This window comes from Geospiza fortis, unplaced genomic scaffold, assembly GCF_000277835.1.
Source record: "Geospiza fortis unplaced genomic scaffold, GeoFor_1.0 scaffold17, whole genome shotgun sequence".
Lineage (NCBI taxonomy): Eukaryota > Metazoa > Chordata > Aves > Passeriformes > Thraupidae > Geospiza > Geospiza fortis.
Window position 1 is genome coordinate 831,554 of NW_005054438.1, and position 18,559 is coordinate 850,112.

The 18,559-nt window shown below is 39.7% G+C and overlaps 1 protein-coding gene across 5 annotated transcripts; it reads left to right on the top strand.

Annotated features, from left to right (window-relative positions):
• The first annotated feature begins 54 nt into the window (after positions 1-54).
• U2AF1 (U2 small nuclear RNA auxiliary factor 1) lies at positions 55-16,311 on the top strand. 5 transcript variants are annotated; one of them, XM_031062160.1, is made up of 9 exons: positions 69-778; positions 1,817-1,904; positions 2,119-2,175; positions 4,694-4,760; positions 8,896-8,945; positions 9,542-9,640; positions 10,798-10,931; positions 11,573-11,665; positions 13,343-16,311. In XM_031062160.1, the coding sequence occupies exons 5-9, from the start codon at positions 8,916-8,918 to the stop codon at positions 13,476-13,478; spliced, it is 492 nt and encodes a 163-aa protein (XP_030918020.1). In that variant the 5' UTR covers positions 69-778; positions 1,817-1,904; positions 2,119-2,175; positions 4,694-4,760; positions 8,896-8,915; the 3' UTR covers positions 13,479-16,311. The 5 variants fall into 5 exon arrangements, with proteins under 5 accessions (XP_005427284.2, XP_005427282.1, XP_030918020.1 ...); XM_031062159.1 differs by lacking the exon at positions 69-778 and adding an exon at positions 5,562-5,628 and having other exon boundaries at positions 1,822-1,904; XM_005427227.3 differs by lacking the exon at positions 2,119-2,175 and having other exon boundaries at positions 55-778; positions 13,343-16,309.
• The last annotated feature ends 2,248 nt before the right edge of the window (positions 16,312-18,559 follow it).

Here is an 18,559-nt window from a genome sequence, read left to right on the forward strand (position 1 = left end):
GAGGGTGTGCCGCGCCTCGTGGCGCGCTGCCGCCCTCCCCCGTCCTCCCTCCGCCCTCCCCCCTTCCTCCCGCGGCTGCGCCTTCCTGCCGGGGCCGCTGGGTGCCGGAGCTTCCCGCCGCCTCCTGCCAGAAAGCGCCACCTCCTCCTCCTCCTGTTCCCCCTTTTGTTCGTGTCCCTGAGCCTCGCAGCAGCCTGAGAGCTCCCGCTCTGCTGCAAGGACAGCGACTGGTTATTTCTCCCCCCTCCCCAGGGTGCGGAGGATTTCCCCGACTGCTGCATCCTGATCCTACAGGCTTCTGCCTGCAGCCTTCCACGCGTCCGGGAACGCCTGTAGTTTCTCTGGTTGTTGGAAGCACACACACAAAACCCTCCTAACGAAAATTTGGTCACCATCGGCCTGACCAAACCGGCGTGTTTTTCCACTCGTAAAAATGAAAAGGGGGCATCGATGTGCTGCTGGACTAAATTACTCTTGTCAGCCCCTGGCCGTGGGGCTTCTGCTCTGCTCTGTAGCGCTGCCATTCCAGGAAAGCAGTGTCTGCAGCCTCTCTTTTGAGCTCTGTTACTGTAGCATCCTTTCACACAAAGGAGATACATAGGAATTTAATGCATTACAGTTCCAGAGTTTTAATCAGGCATGAAATTCCTGTGCAGCTCTTTTTTTCTGTTAAAAAAAGCAAACGGAACCTTCCAGAAGGTGCTGAAGTTGGAGGCACTACTGGAAATTTTGTAGTTAGGTATTTCTTTTTGTTTCAGGTTAGAGTTCAGAAAAGACAGTAAGTATTTTATCATGCTAAGTGTTTGTTTTCAAAAACATAATGAAGAGTGAGCATGTTGCAATTTTACAGTAGAATGCTTTGCTAGAGATCAGATGTGCTTTAGTACTTTAATAATTCTCCCCTCCATGACTTGATGTTGGTTACACAGAACTGTGTAAAATAATTGGTGTTAATTATGGGAATAATAATTTTTCTTCCAGGAGAATTCTAATATTTCATTTACCCATATATAGCCCATCATAGTTTCCTTGCCCTTCAGAATTTTGCCTTTCCCTGTCAAGGTAACTAAACTCCTTGTGGTTTTCTTTCATCATACTATGTGAATTACACCTTTTTGTGGGAGTTTCAGTAGCATTTCTAAATCCAGATTATTATCAAGGTGTCCTGAGATGGATCATTCAAGAAAAGCTTGTGGTTTAAAACAAAAAGCAGCTTACTCTTAAAATCATTCATTATATTCATGGAAATAGCTTAACTAAATGGATTTATTTTGTTTATGTGTATTCTTTCTGTAACATGATTTTCTCTTCCCTGAATTATTTGGATACTGTGTTGGTAGCAGCCTGAGTTACCCTTAGAGTATGATTTAAACAGGTGGTTTATAAACGTGAGAGAGGTGCAACTGTGTCAGTTTTAAATCAAATTTTATTGCCTGGACCCGGGGCTGCATCATCTCAGCCACAGAGCTCCCAGTGTCACTTTCAGACCGTTTTTCTTGTTACTTTCCATCCCATCACCCACTGAAACTGATGTACAGGCAAGAATGGAGAAGCAGAAGATAAACCAGAGATCACTTGTGTGTGGTGAATCATGAAGCCACTTTGGGGGAAATTGGTCAGATACTGGCTGTGAATTAGGGGTAAAAGGAATGAATATGGACAGGTTGGTTGGAATGCTTTCCTGTACAGTTTTGATGTGGGTTTTTCTCTGTGTTACTTATCCACATCAAGATAAAGACATTTAGGGCATAGGCTTTTTTCAAATTGTTGGTTTCTGTGCCAGTGTGTAACTACCTTATTCACTTTTTTCTTGCAGAGTCAACTGCTCATTTTATTTCAAAATTGGAGCTTGTCGCCATGGAGACAGATGTTCTCGGTTGCACAACAAACCAACATTTAGCCAGGTTTGTTTCCCCTTTTTTCTCTTTCTTGTGGAAATATACTCTGGCTTCTTTAAAACAATAGATTCTCAGATACAAGTGAATAATTACCAAGCTCCAGATTAATTAGTTCAGTTTTAGCCCCAGTTTATCTGGGTCTTTGCTTTTTTTTTTTGGGGTGTTCCATTTACTTCTCCCAGCATTTCTAATTATCTCCTGTCACCCTTAATGGCTGCAGGAAGCGATGCTGTTGTAAGCTTGCCTGTAGTAGAGACCAACCAGTGCTAACTTTCAGGTGAGTGTGCCTTCTCAGTGGTGTTCAGGCACTTAAACCATCCCAGAGTTCTTAAATCACAGACAAAGGCAGCTCATTCCACCTGTCCCAAAGGTGGGAACTTCAATCTTTTATGCATATAATAAAAGAAAACTAATTAATGAATAAAAGTGACTCATCTGTCATTACACTTGCTCTCTGACCCAGGCTCTTTAGTTTCAAGAGTGACTTGCATACTTCCTTTGAATGTGGAAGAAATGGTTATTGAAAACAACTTGCCTGGTTGCTGAGGGTGAATTGTCAATTGGCATGACAGATTGTTTAATCTTTGGCTCAGTGAATATTATTAAGAGACATGATGTGTGACTGCATGTCTGCCAGAAATAAAAATAAATCTGAAAAGGTGCAGGGAGTGACAGGGTTTTCATTATTGTTATTATTATGAGCTGTACAATATTCACAAATTACATTCCTAGAGAAATGTATTTTTCCCCTCTTTCTATCAATGCTGATTGTCAAGGTACACAGATGAATTTCTTTGGGAATTTTGTACATGAGCAATAGTGCCTTTGAAAGTTACTGCATTTTTCAACTGCAGTAATTTTAACATTACATAGAAACAATTCACATAACTGCAGGGTCTCCTGCAAGTTCATTTAATCTGCTTAGGAGCAGAGTTGATGAGAAATGTGAGCTGATGCTGGTTTGGGGAGAAATTAGGGAGGGGAGTAGTATCCATGTGACAGGTTCAGAGCTAGGATCAAGGTAAACTGTGAGTGAGCAGGGGGACTTCTAGGGGAGAATGTCAAGGTTAGTGGTGCATAGGGACTTCTGGTACTTAAGCAACAAAAACACCTCTTTGCTTCTGGGATTTTAAAATTCTGTAATGCAGATATTGTATTTCAAATGAGTATTGTCCATTTTCAAAACTATCCCATGTTGCTGACCTACATGGAGCACAAGTTGAAGTGCAGTTGGTTATTTAGAGAACTAAATTTAGGTCATTGACTAGGAAAAAATATTCCTAAAGCTGAGAGTTTCCACAGTAGTTGTCTTTTAAGTTAAAAAACCCAACAAAAAAAACCCTCAAATCTTACTTTTTCTTTTTACCAATAAAAGTTTGTGTGCAACTACAGCTTTCTGTCAGAGCAGCCTTTAGCTTTGCTTTAGGCTGTGCTTAGCAATGCCAGCTGCAGTGGGTCAGCCAGCAGGGCACATCCCATTCAGCCAGGGATGTCTGGGACTGCACAGCCTCGTGCTGGCAGCTGTGCTGTGCCATCTCCCAGGTCCCTGGCACTGTGTGGGGTCTGCAGAAATCTTTATTTGTGTGCAGGTTGACAATCAGCTGTGATAGAAAACAGAGCAAACATCCTGCTAATGGGAAGTTACCAGCACAGTGTTTTAACCTTGTGCAGCTCTTGCTGGTGCAGCTGCTTTACAGAAGAGCTGTGTTAGGAAAGGTCACACAATCCAGGGTGATCAAATTACCCCCATCAGCAGAAACACCCTAACAAGATGCCTGTTTCTGGCACTCTCCAGCTGTAGGCTAAAGCACAGGTAGTTTAAACCTGGGCCACAGAAGCACAAAACTTTGGTTGGTATGGCTGGACCTGTAATAAAACAAGTGTGTGATTTTAAATGTGATGGTACAGTTGTATTTTTTTTTTACATGTTAAATGGGTAGTGTCCGTAGATGTGACATTGCTGGTCCTCTGACTTCTTTAAGCTCTGTATTCTTACTGTGACTAATAATAATAATGTCTAAGCTAAAGTTACTTGGGGATTGCCATTCATACTGACTAACATTGAGCTTGTATTTTAAGTAATCAAATCTCCATTTTTGAGCTGCTTACAGTGATATGGACGTTTGGAATTTTTTTGTAATATTAGTTTACTAACTTAAACATGGTTTGTTTTTTCAGACAACTTGATTTTAAGAAGAACGGTACAAATGTAAGGTTTCAAGTCTGCCTGGGCTAATTCTTCAAGTAAAAAGCAGAAGGGCTAAAAGGATATTGTCCTTATTTGAAGGATCGGAAACATGTGAACCTATGATGCTATTATATTATTTAAACAGAAATTCCACCAAGAAAACCCTGATGCACAAAACGAGATGTAGCAGTTGCCTAAAGGCCTTATGGTCTGGTGTAGCATTTTGGACACTGTGACATTATGTATTACATGCTGTGCACGTAACACTTATTTTTTTCCCCCCTAGACTTGCAGTAGTGAATCTGCTCTCAAAAGTTTAGGCATCTCCAGAGTACCTCGTGTGACATTTTAGGTTACTGGGCCTCACACCTCCCATTTTGAGGCTAGCTGTTGAGACAAATGCAGCTCTTTCTTGGTGGTTAATTAAAACTGTTTTCATAATATGATGGTCTGGATGCAATTTTGGAAGATACTCTACAAATACAAAAGGAAATCTTAAGGATAAAATATGACTTTTAGCTGTTTGCAAACAAGTTGTCTCTTTGCAATTGTCTATTATATGCACAGCAGCCAGTAGAATTCCCCTTTTTATTTTTTTTCCCCGCAGACCATCTTGATTCAAAACATCTATCGTAACCCCCAAAACAGTGCACAGACGGCTGACGGCTCACACTGTAAGTCCCACAGTTGGAGAAATTTTTTTAAAGAATGGTGTTAAAGAGCCCACTCCTAATTATGATAAAATAATGTTGGCTTCTGAGCTGCTGACATAAAGCTGTTGCAAACAGGACAAGTGACGGAACTCTTCTTGCGCACAGATCAAGAATTTGTGGAATGTCTGCAATTCTGAGTGCAGAAAGGGCTGCACAAATTGGACTTGATGCAGATTCCCTTTTGTGCTGCAAAGTGAAACTTGGTTACTTGGTAACACTGCATTCTTTTGAAAGGGTTAAACTGCAGACATTTCTCAAATTCTTGATTTAACACCAAAAAAAAAAAAATAGGTATATATGTACGGTAAGTCCCAAAACTGGGTTTTCTTTCATCTTAACTTTTTTAGGAAAATGGAGATTTCATGTTATGCTCTAATTATTGTATTACTTCCTTTCCTGGGATTTTGCTACTAAGAAGCCATTCAGTAATACCAAATTAAAATTATTATGCTTGTAACGTGACTGCTGCATTTGGCTGCCACCTATTTTCAGAGTTGTCTGAAATCATGCAAAACCCCTTTATAGTAATATTGGTGAATAGAGTGAAATTAAGAATACAATAATGGAGTATCATGAAATCTCTATTACTTTACAGTGTTAGGTTGATATAGAAAGGTCACCAGCTAAGTACAAGTTCTCCTGTTTGGGAGAGAATAACCACCTCTCTTTCAGCACAGACTCGACTAAAGCGACCCTAAAGGAAACCAGTTTCTTGTTAAAATTATTTTCCATAATATAAAGTTGTTGCGTTTTGTATTTCAGACCATTGCCCTCTTGAACATTTACCGTAACCCTCAAAACTCTTCCCAGTCTGCTGACGGTTTGCGCTGTAAGTTCATACAAGTTCCTTCACTGGTTCCCTGGGCTTGATTGTCAGAGCTCAGTGTCGACTTAAACTGGTCTGCCATTTTAGTTTAACAGATCAAACTGACCACGTTTCGTTACATGTGTTCAAAACAAACACAAAAAAAAACCCAAAAAAAAAGCCCCAATTTTTTTTTGTCCCACTACCTTCCTCCCTGCTCCCGAAACTATGGGGCAATCTGAATACCAGCTATTAAATCAAAAAGGGTTAAAATTGTACTTCCCCTGTGAAGCAGTGTTGGTTGCACTGCTTTCTTCCTGTCACCTCTCTCCCTGCCAGTTGCCTGCATCCTAGGAATGGTTTTCTGTATGTTTTGTGCTATCCATTAGGTTCCACTGTCGAAAAGAGCAGGACAGTGACACATTGACTTCATTCAGAACAAATGTCCTGCTCTGTAAATGTTAAGAGAACTTGAACTGAAACTTTTCAGACTGCATGCATAAATTTGTCCTAGGTTAATGCAGCTTCCATTTAGGGAGTGCACTTTGGAAGAACACACCATGACTGACTGACCCCTTCTGGCAGCTGTCCTTTTTGGATGGGTGCATGCTTAAAATTCTTTCCATATATTGAAAATTCAAATTCTGATGCCATTTGGCATATTTACCTAAGACAAGTATTTTTTTAAAGTACTTTTGAGAAGGGGAAGGCATTTGGGTATGGTCATGAAGTAATTTAATGACTCCTCCTGAGATACAAATGGGCATAAGCAAACACATCTCCTGTGAGACTGGCAGCAATTAATGCCCAGGATTGCTGATCGGCGATTAACTGATTTATCATTGTAATTGAATCATCGATATTAAAATAAGATTAAAAAAAAAAAGTCTTAGAACCAAAAAAGGGTCGGTGTTCTTTTCTAACTAATCTTTCTTGTTGAAGTGAGTATTTACTGTGTGGTAATAAAGCTTTGTTTGGCTATTCTTTTTTTTTTTTTTTTAATTTTTGACTGTTGGTTTATAGACCAGTTCAGATTAGTTACCAGCATTTGATTAGAAGTGCTCTGTGAATCGGCCACTAACTTAACAGTCAACACTGTCTTTGTTGCTTCTAAAAGCAATAATGGCTCTATTATGTAATTTGTCTTTTTGTCACACAGTCAAGCTGGACATGTAAATGAGCTGTGTCATTTTGTCTAGATGCTTGACCAGTTCCATTGGTTCGTAGGCTCTTTCCTTGCAGATGCTTAGTAGTTAATGCTGTTTCAGTAGACCAGAACATTTCTGGTTGGGTGTTTCCACGCTCTCCCTGAACTCTCAATGCGCTGGTAACTAATTTGCACAGAGTTACAGCAGTTTGGTCTGTGGAGCTGTTTAGATTTACAGCTGCAAGAGTCCTGCACAGATCCTCCAGTGTTGTAAATGCTGGTATCCAACTCTAGTTTGTTGTGACAAGCCAGTAGCTGTGTGCCAGAGCCTGACTGTACCTCCTGGGGTAGAGCTGGAGCTCTGCAAGCAGTAGGTTTGCTGAAACTCCTGGCTCCTTGGTTTTTGATATTTGTCCCTACTTAAGTATTGCATGTATTTTAAATGGATAACTTGGGTAGCTATTTAATGCCTTGTCATTGTTGCTTAACTGTCTTCCTTTCTATTGCCGTCGTAGAGGATTAACCTTAGTTTGGAACAGCAATAGTTTTTCTGAGTATTTTAATTAGTAATTGGGCTTCTCATGGTTCAGATACCATTAGCCCTGGAATATTGATGTTTGTAAAACCTGTCATATGTATACTTCCCACTTTAGAAGGTCATTGAAGTAGTCATTAAATAACTGTTGCCTGTGATATCCTAATTTGACCAAAAAACATTTTTAGCACTTGTCCATCTGGTAAAAAGTAGTTATTCCACTGAGACTTCCAGAGCCCCTGTGATACCTTTAGAAACAAAACCAAAAATCCTTAGGTGTTAGTAAGCTGTTATCAGTGATGTTGGCAGAACCTTGAGAATATAGTTAAGTATTAAACTGCCTAGAATTACTGGTTTAATATTTGATATTCCTTAATTTGCTATAACCATGGGGGAGAAGAAATTTCTTAAGAGCAAACATGTCTCAAATGCAGAAACACTGTCAGCCTAAACTATAAACCAAATGCCCCTTAGCCTCCTGTGGAGGTGAGCTGGGTGGAAGAACACCAGTTCCAGAGAGTGTGGCTGGTTAATATTAGAGCCTTTGAAGAAAAACATAAAGTTTGTCCAAGTGGTAATACTAGCCAGAAATTTTTTTCATACCAGCCTGAAAATGAATAAACTCAGCCTTATTGGCTCAGTTTCTTGTCTTTCACATTCTGTTAACTAAACCAGTCTGGTTTGTAGTTTTAAACACTAGCACATTTTCCTAGCATAAAATGCAGGGTTTGTTGTAAAACTGCTGCGCTTGATCTTAATAAACCACTTAACTGCTGAAGAGCTAATCTAATGGCTTTAATGTATACAGCTTGTTAAAAGTGCTGTAGACTGGAAGAAATAAATGAAACTGATTTTTATACATTTAATGCTTTGAAAAAGAAGCCACACTTATGTTGGGTTTGTAGCAGCAGGCAAGCAGCACTTGTTTTTGAAGTCCAGCTTGTAGCATGAAAATAATCTTAATTTGAATATAAGGCTGGCTTGTCTTGCACTGAAAGGTGTTCTGCAGGACTACAGAAAAATGGAGTGACACTCAGACTTAAACTAGAAAATGGCTCGCTGTTGCAAAGCATTGAGGGCACTGAGAAAAGTGTGTCATTTCAATGACTATTTTCAGCAAATTCAAAATAAAATCTGGGCTATTGTGAGCTCTCAAATTCTAGTGGATATGCTGGAGAAGTAGGCATAAATTTCTGCTATTAGGAAGAGGAATACTAAATTTTAGTAATATTTTAAGGTATGGAATTGTAACAAAGCACTTGCCTTCTGTTTAGGTAAAATTGTTGGTAGCTAGAGAGTGGGACTGTACATTAAATTTTAAGTGATATTTCAGAGTAATTCTTTTCCCCTTTAAATTTGTGGCATACTGCTTTGGCTCTGATTAAAACTTGCTTTGATTTAATCATACCAATGTAATATTTTGACAGATACTTTGGGGACTCAAAGCTCTTCACACATCCTTATTTTGCAATATTCCTGTTAGTTAGCTCCATGCTATATGGTGTCTCTCATGCTCCAGATGGCCTCTCTAGATTGTTTCGTAGTTTGATCAAAATCTCCCCTTCCTTATTGGCAGGCTCTAATCACTCTGACTCTTTGACTTTTGCAGGTGCTGTGAGCGATGTTGAAATGCAGGAACATTATGATGAGTTCTTTGAGGTATGTAAAGGTGCATTACAGTGTCCCTGGATTTGTCACCACAGATAAGTTAAATGGATGTAGTGGATAGCACAATTGGACAGATTCAGGAAAAAACCACTTTATTTCCTTGGGTGTTTCTATAAAACATACAGCTTTATATTAAATATTTCCTGGTGTAACCATTGGTTAGTTTGACCTTAATTGGACTGCTTGAAATAGTCTTTGTTTAACATCAGCAGTTTAAGTGACGTAGCATTTAGATTGCATAATCTCCTTTTTAAAATAAGTTTTAAGTATTCTCAATTATTTATATAAAAACAAGGTACTTGAAGCTAGCATCAGAGTTTCTGTGTTGTGTTTTCAGTGCATCTTGTGTATTCTGTAAATGCTGTGTGTGTTTTCCATAGGTTTTTTTTCTATCTTGGTAGTGCTGTGCTTATAGATGGCCAAGAAAGTATTGATTTTAAATCCCAAAATGAAAAAAAAAAAAAATCAAGCGATCTTGCTTTTTTCCAAGGAAGGTCTTTTTTTATACTTACTTAGAGGTAGATGCAATATTTGTGTACTTACAAGTAATGTGCTGCAAACTTGTGCTTGGATTGCTTTGTGCTTAGGAGGTCTTCACAGAAATGGAGGAGAAATACGGCGAAGTTGAGGAGATGAACGTTTGTGATAACCTTGGAGATCACCTAGTTGGAAATGTATACGTAAAGGTAGGATGAGGAGTTGTTCATTCAAGCGGGGGGGTGGTGTTTATTGATTTAGAATTGTAAAAGCTGCTGTGTGATTGTAGATTACATTTTACTAGGAAAGCTCTTCAGTATATAAGCTATTCTCCAACTTCACAATTTAGAGTAAAAATGTTAAAGGAATCCAAAAGAAATTTTAATGAATTTTGAGAAGCTTTCTTGATAGTCAAAATCCATGTAATTTTCAGAAATATAAATGTTTTTTTTCTTTTACATAGTTATAAACAGTCACCACTACTAGACTGTTTAGTTTGGCAGCGTTGGTTTGGATTAGTTTAGCATCATGCTGCCCTTGAAGCACCTCAGTGTGAGAGAGGTTTTATACACCGCAGGTGCAGTAATTTTCTAACTTCCCAGTTAAACACAGTATCTGTGACCAAGTTAAATTTGGCAGTACCTGTTCTGTTCAACGTGCAACTGGAGCACTTAGGTTTAACTTTTAAAAAGGTCATTGGTATCTCTTGAATAACGAGTACAAAATTGTCACCTGCAGAAATTTTACTGTGTGTTCACAGTGAGGGGGAGGTGTGAGAGCGTTCCTTTGAATATTTTGGCTGTACTTTCCCTCAGCTGGAAAGTATTTTCACACCTGAAATTCTTTACTGTGTAGGTCATAATCAGAAAAAAAACTTGTTTTAAAAAAATCCCTGTGAAAAGACATTTCAAATTTAAAATTTACATTAAAATACATAATACATATAATTACATCATAAAACATTATCTGATTTTTGTAAATTCTCATTTAAATTAATGCGGTCTCCAGTTTTTATATAAATTTCTCTTAAATGTTTGAAAAAATGCATTACATCAGGAGTACGGTGCTACAGAAACTATTTATAAGCATTCTCTTGGTTTAAAGCTGTACTAAGAAAACACAGTATCTTGTATTGACTAACTTTCCCACTTGAGAGACCAAACAGAGCATAATGAAGAGGAAAATCAATGTTTTGATTAGCCCTTGAGTCCCAGCTAATGAAAAGCTTTGATGGACTGTCCAAGAAATCTGAAGTAGCTTCTAATTTCATTACTGGAACCCTAAGCCTCAGCTATCACACAACTGATGTGATAGGAATCTTTTATCTCCTGCTGTTGCTTCTCTGAAAAGCTGATTTTGCTTTCAGTTCCGCCGTGAGGAAGATGCCGAGAAGGCCGTGATCGACCTGAACAATCGCTGGTTCAACGGGCAGCCCATCCATGCCGAGCTCTCCCCTGTGACTGACTTCAGAGAGGCCTGCTGCCGTCAATACGAGATGGGGTAAATAAAGCAGGGCCTTTCTCTTGCCTTGGGCAGCAGGGAGGGTGCTTGGGTGTGGATTTCGTGGAGCTGAGTGCAGGAAGAAAACCACTTGAGGTACTAGTAGTGTGGAGGGCTGTGGTGTTTGTGAGGGTCCCCAGGACAAGGTGAGAGGTGAGAATCTGACTCCCAAGTTCTCAGCAGGCTGATTTATTATTTTATAATATATATTAAAAGAATGCTATACTGAAAGAGAAAGGATGCATCAGAAGGCTTAAAAAGAATGAATAATGAAAACTCATGACTGACTCAGAGAGTCGGACATAGCTGGCCCTGATTGGCCATTAATTAAAACAATTCACATGTTGGGATAAACAATGTCTAGACCACAGTCCAGAGCAGCAAAACATGGAGAAGCTGAGGCTTCTCATCTTCCCGGGAAAAGAAATCCTGGCAAAGGGATTTTTCAGAAAATATCACGGTCAGAGAACCTGCAGTGAACCTCTTGACTTCTGCCATCTTTTGGGGATTTTCTCCTAGAAGTGCAGCAGTGTCAGTAAATGATGTTCGTAATTTACTGTGTTTAATATTAGAGGTGTTGAGGTCTTAGCAGATAGTGCAGAGCTGGGAATTGTAACTGTGCCTCTTGAATTCTGTTTCAGAGAGTGTACACGAGGAGGTTTCTGCAACTTTATGCATTTGAAGCCCATTTCTCGAGAGTTAAGGCGCGAGTTGTATGGGCGGCGTCGTAAAAAGTAAGTTTGTTTTTAAACACTGCTAAAACAAGTAATTTAAGGATCAGTTGCTGAAAAATCTGAAGGCAAATCTTTAAGCTTGTGCCAAGTCCTCTTGTTTTTTCTGACACATTTCTGGCACATGCCAAAGGGCATCAAGTCATGCTGGCAAGTGGCCAGTTTCCAACAAAGGAGTAGGGCTCTAAAAACATGGTGCTTCTTGTTCTGCAATGCTATGGATTCTGAAGGTTGGAGTGGCAGACAGGGTTCAAAGGAGAAGACGACACTGAGTTATTGAGGACATAGGCCCTACCTGTTCAGGTACAGATGGACATCACTTGGTAGAAGTTGCTTTATGCTTCTTCTGTTTTATTCTCTTCTAAATGTTTGCTCATGGCCTTTGTTAGGTGCAGGCTACTTGGTGTGGGCATTTTGGCAGCATCAGATTGGAGCTTTCAGCATTATGTGCAGTCAAGAATATCTACAGATTATACTAAGGACCCAGCTTTATTTGCCTTTAACTGTTAATGGTGACATGTGGTAGCCTGTATTTATTTCTTACTGTTAATACCAGCCAGTCACTGTATGGAGCTCACTTTTAAAAGCTTCACAGTGGGTACCTGGATAGGAATTCCCAGTAGGAGAAAGGAGAAGTAATTTCACTTAATGATAAAAAAAATGGATAACGACATTTCATTATGTATTAAATTATTCATTTAGTGAGGTACCTTGCAGAAAGACTTTTACCACTGCTGTTACTATGATGGTTCACTTGGAACTGGATTCAATCTGGTTGCATTTAAGACCTTGCTGTTTAGAATAGGCATATAAAATCTTTGATCTTGCTTTTATAATAGAGTATGATTTTTGTAGATTTCTCTCAATCAAGGAGGCTGAGATTGTGAATGTGTTTTTCCTGTAAACATCTCTAATTGGCAGTGTTTCAGAATCTGTAAGGATGAATTTAATTTTGAAAAACATAGATTGTGTTGCTTAGCCACATGTATTTGTGGCTAAGTAATTTTTTCATGTATTTGAATGCTTTATGAAAAAGACCAAGTGTGTTTTTATATTAACCTTTTGATCACTGTTACAAATCTGGAACTCTCAGGTTTAGTAATGCTGATTGGTAGTGGCTCTGATTAGCAGTGTGTTCTGGGTGGTTTTAGCTCCCTTCCTGAACGTATCAACCTAAGAGGCAGGAAAGATAATTTGCCAGTGCTCGTGTCCTGGAGGGGTAGAAATCAGGTAGAGGGAGCAACAACAGAGAACTGGATTGTAATTGCTACTTAATGCAATTGATTTAATACAAGTGGACTTAGAAGCAGCTGTAGGCTTTTGGTGCGTGTTGCTAAGAGCTATTCCTGTCTGCCAAAGCAGGTGTCCCCTTCTTCTGCTTTAAATAACAGCAGTGTAACCATGCCTCTCCTTAGGGTTTGCACATCCATTGTAAGAGATGACTGCAGGGAGCAGCCAATTCTTGTACCTGTTTGTGCTGACCCCCCAGCATGAAATTTGAGCACTTTGTAAATACATCGTGCTTTGCAGCCCGAGTGCCAATTAACCAATCCTTCTAATGACACGCTGCCTTTCTTCTCCCTCATCACTCCCATTCTTAATCACATGTTCCACTGTGTGGTACTGCAAGTAAATCACTGCGTGGGGTGAAACAATAAAATGTCCAAACTCTCTTTGAAGGCATCGATCCAGGTCGAGGTCCCGCGAGCGCCGGTCTCGATCCAGAGATCGCGGCCGTGGCGGCGGAGGAGGAGGCGGCGGCCGCGAGCGTGACAGGAGGCGGTCAAGGGATCGCGAACGATCCGGTCGATTCTGAGCCATGCCATTTTTACTGTATGTCTGCTAGAAAGTGTTGTAGTTTGACCAAACAAGTTCATAATGACATTTTTTTTAAAGATGGGCTTCTGAATAAAAAATTTGTAGTGATACAGTATTCTTTGTGTAACTTGTTTCTTGTGGGGGGAGTCTTTTTAACTGTCATTCCTCTATCTTGACAAATACCTGGATAAGCCTGCCTGAGGGAAAGGTGGTAAATGTATTGGAGGAGCGCCAGTTCTGGTTTGGGTTTTTTTTAATTTTATTCGGGTATAATTTGAACTGTTGATGAAAATGTGTGTGTATATAATATAAAATATTATATACATAGTAAAAATAATATACTGCTTAAGAAACAGTTACTTACATAAGTTTCCCTTTTCTGCTATGCTGTCTGCTTATTTAGGTTAGTTTAGGCACATTTAAGAGGAAGGCTGTGCGAAATGCATTTATTTACTGAGTAGAAATGCTTAGTTACAAAAATGTATGTTTGTTTGTTACCAGAAGTCTGTGCTCTGTCTATCAATGTGACTGTGGCATTTACAATAAATCCAATTTCTTGGTGTAAAATCTAAAGCCTATTTTCTAAGCACTCTGGAGTAGTTGAGTTGCTACTCCTGGCTGCCTATTTTCTAAGCACTCTGGCATAGTTGAGTGGCTGCTCCTGGCTGTGCCAGAGTTCATAGTTCAGGTTTTTATAATTCTTGACTAAACTCCTTTCTTTAGCTGGAAAGAAAGTTGCCTAGTGCAGTGTGGAAAAAGATAGTATTTTTATTGCAATGATTCATAATAGGCAGGTGAGGCTTTTGTGAAAAAAAACCCACCAAAATTATGCTCCATGCAACATAATAGAGAAGTGCTATTGAAGGAAATGCAAGGTCCTGAATGCAAGGATCAAAGTCCTTAACAGATTTTTTTCTAATCTATGCTCTCCTACCTGTCATTTAATAAAGAGCATTTTGTTAGCATTCAAGGCCATAGAAAACTAATTGGATGTTAGTGGAAAATAAATCCTATTTCCACCTTTCTGATGGTCTGGAGTGTGATGACAGCTAATGGACAGATGGCAGTTCCTTCACAAATACTATTTTTTTTTTGAGCTGGAATTGCTCAATCACTGAACATTGTAGGTTGTGTCTCAAAGCATTAAAGCTCAAGTGGAAATGTTGGCACTCTGAGACAGTTTGTACAATGGTTGACTTGCAGTTTCACCTCATTCATGTCTGCTTTTATTCAAAGTGTAATGTAGCAAGAAGTTTTGGTCATTGACCATATTTCTGCAAAACAGAACTGTGTGTACACAAAGCTACGCAATAAAACACAGCTTTTCAGTGGGGGAGAGAATTTGCTAGAGCTTCCTTAGTTCTGAGCCAGATAACTTGCTAAATGATAAATCTCCTTGGTGATTCTTTTTTAAACAAATGGAAATAGGATATATGGATGCATCACATAGTCAGATGATTAACAAACCAGCTTCTTTCTGCCTCTTAAGTATAAACCATTTTTCTCACTGGAACTTGGAAAACAAAACAGTATCAAAAATGAGCTTTTCTAAATTAATCTGCTTTGCTTCTTAAACTAAATTCTTGTATCAGTTCAATTTGAATTTTTTTTGTTCCCACTGGATGGTTTGGCTAACCAGACTTTGGAACTTGGTGTGCCAGGACCCTTTTTGAAGAAATATCACTCAAGCAGTGAAGCCCATCTCCACATGATGTTTTGTTGTAAGTACATAAATCAAACGATGCTTTACTGGAAATTGAGCAGTGCCTGGCATTAAATGACTGAGATGAAATGTATTTCTGCTGGGCATTAGGAATTCACATGGATAATTTAGTTCTTAGAGTTTACAGGATATTAATCCAGTTTCATATTTCTCTTAAATGAGATTAAGGATTATTGGTGAGCTAATTTAAATCTCAAACTACAAAAGGTGAGGATAGTTTTTGGTTTTTAAACAGTATCTAATACAATGTGGATAGTATTTAAAAGGTTTAAGATTTGCTCTATAAAGCTAGTTTAAAAGTTAGTTGTTCTATAAAGTAAGTTTAAAACAAGTACAGATGTGTCCCTGTAATGGCTTTAATCTGTTTATCTAAATCCTGTTTCACTACAGGTATATTTTTGCATGAACAGATAGTGGAAGGTGGATTTTTCTGTCTCCCCTAATACAATTTTACTGAAGAAAGCATTCTAGAATTCTACCAAATGTATAATTTTGTAGATCTGATTGTCCAGCTGCCCAAAAATTCCCCAAGTAACTGGAATATGTTGGAATGGGCACTGAAAGCAGTGGATTTTACTGGATACTCTAATGGATGCCTAGTGACAGCATTCAGCATATGAACTAAGCTCATGACATATCTTGTTAGGTTCTCTTTTTGAGACTGTGCTACCAGTAAAATTCATCAAATTTGAAATTTAAATGCACCAATTTGGTTAAACATTTACACCTGACAGACCCAAGTGTTCGTTCACCAATACAAACCAAGTGGAAATCCTACCTCCCCCTCCTTTTGTTGCCCACAGTGTCTTTAAGATTTGGTTTTTTCCCCCCTCCTCCCCAAGGTTCTTACTTCTCAAATATTTCATTGTTGACTCTTCTGTTGAACAGTGGATCTTAATTTATGGAATTCCTTTACCTCAAATAAGTGACAGCATACAGGATTTTCTGAAGTCTGAGTCAATTAGGTTGAAACTGTTAATCCCAAGTGGCTTTGTATTTGGCTCTTATTCTGTGAAAATGCTGCTTGTCCATGAATATGATGTATGTTGAGACTGTAAAACCAAATGAAAAATCTTGTTCAAAATAAAGCCTTTTTTTTATAAGAATCTGACAAAAATTATCCCTTTCCTTTAGATTGGATGCCGCTCTCTAAATATCTAGTGAGGACAGACTAAAGTTTTAAATTCTTATATCTTAAACTATTTTTTTGAGCAATTCTTTGCCTTCTGTTTTTCAGAGCTGGTGAAGCATGTCTTCAGCTAAAATAACCCCAGGCTCTCAATATTTACACGATCAAGTTGGATTTTTAAGAGTGCAGCTTGGGGTTAGGAGTTGGGGAGGGTTGGTTTGGGTTCTTTCAATTGATAAAGCTTTTGGTTCGGCTGTTAAGGTTAGGAAGAACCTACAAATTTCTTTTGTGGTCTGCAGAGGACAAGAAAGGTCATTTTTACAGAAGGAATGTGTTCAATTGAAAAAACAGGTAATCAAAGAGGGGCATGACTTTTTAAACATAGTTTCTTCAGGTGTTGCACCATCCAGGCTGCAAAATTTTGGGTGTTAACGATTGAACATCAGCACCTTAAACTGCATCTGTTGTCTCTAATACATTAAAAGTGAAACTACTTTTATGGCAGCTGTGGGTAAATAATTTCATTTTCCAGACACTGCTGTACTGAAGATTCCCTAAAAACAGTCCTGGTCGGGAAAAGTTCCAGCTAAAAAGCAGAGCTGGGTTGGTGTTTTCTTTTTAGCTGGTAAGGAAGTAGTGGCTGAGTGGGAAGGCTGTCACAGGAGAGAATATTTGTAGCTGCATTTATCACTTACTGCAAGGCTGGACTGAGCTGTGTTACTGTACAGTTTTACTCTGGAGCAAATGGATTTCAATTAAAAAAAAATACCAAAATTACATCCAGATGTCTGTAGGAAAAAAATTAATGTGTCTTCACATTGAATTGATAACTGGTGCTTTCTAAAACCATCCACAAGTATTTTAGAGTTCAGCCAATTAACTGCTTTTTATGAATCATAGAATAATTTGAGTTGGAAGGGACCTTAATGGCCATCATGTTCCAGCCCTTTGCCATGGGCAGGGACACTTTGCACTAGACCAGGTTGCTCAGAGCCCCTTCTAGCCTGGTCCTGAACACTTCCACGGGCAGGGAGTGCACAACTTTTCTGGGCAACCCGTGTGGCACTGTCAGTGGTGAGAGTGTCTCCAAATTGTTCTTATATCTCGTGATTTTCATTGTGTTAAATGCACTTGTATGAAAAATTCAGCAAATCTCCTCAGCTAGGTAGACAGTCCCTCCTTGTCAGCAATGTGCTCATCAGCCAAATTCTACTCATTCTGTTAACCTTTCATGTTTCATTATTTACAAAATTATAACCTTAGCCAGAAGAGCCACGAGCAAGAGGCCAGCGCAGTCCCACTCTGCAGCCCTGTGGTTCTTCAGCAGCAGACCTGCTTTAGCAGGTCCCTGTTTCCCTGCTGATGGTTTCTGCCAGGAGTGGAGTTAATTCAATTGATCTCAAGTTTCAACTGTAAATGGGATGTGTGGGATCGGGTGGAACGGTGGCAGCCAAGAGCCCAGGGCAGCTGCCAGCAGCCTGGCTCCGGTAGCCCGCGGCTCGTTTGAGGTATCAAAGGCTGGAGGGGGCAGGGTGTGCTTATCTCTGATTATCTCTGACTGTTCAGATGAAAGCGCCGACTTCTTGGTGCTCTGCCAAGCGTCGGCCCGGTACATTTGCATAATTTGTGATGTTGGGGTGTTTGCTTTCCAAGATTTTTTTTTACAGGACAGCTGATGAAGTGGGGGGATGTGAGTGAGGGGTGGGCAGCAGCCTCTGTGTGTGGCACTTGATCCAAGTGCCCTAACAGCATTCCTGGGGCTGTTTTCCCTAGGAAGAGATAATACTGTGATCCAAGTGTTCCTATGGGACAAACCCGTGTGTTAATGACAAAGGTCTGCCAAGCTCTGTAGGGCTCTTCTAGCTCTGCACTTCCATGACTGCACGTGTAGTTAAGTCTGGAGGAAAAAAATAGTTTCTGCTCTGGTTGAGCAGCGAGACAAAGTGGGGAGAAAGGCAGCAGGGAGCAATGGAGTCTCCCTGCCCCCTTGTTTTTCAGGGAAAAACCTTTAGTCTGCCAGGCTGAGGCCTGCTGTGCTTTTGCCAGCACCTGGCTTCATTTCAAGTCTTGCTACCTATTCAGCTGAATATTGGATGTGTTTCAGATCCTTCTCACTGTCTTCCTGGAGCTGTCTGGGATTCTGGCCAGGCAGAGGGAGGGAGCTGCTCCCACTGCAGGCTCTGCACCAGCCTGCTCCTGGGCCTGGGGGCTGGGGGAAGAGCCAAGG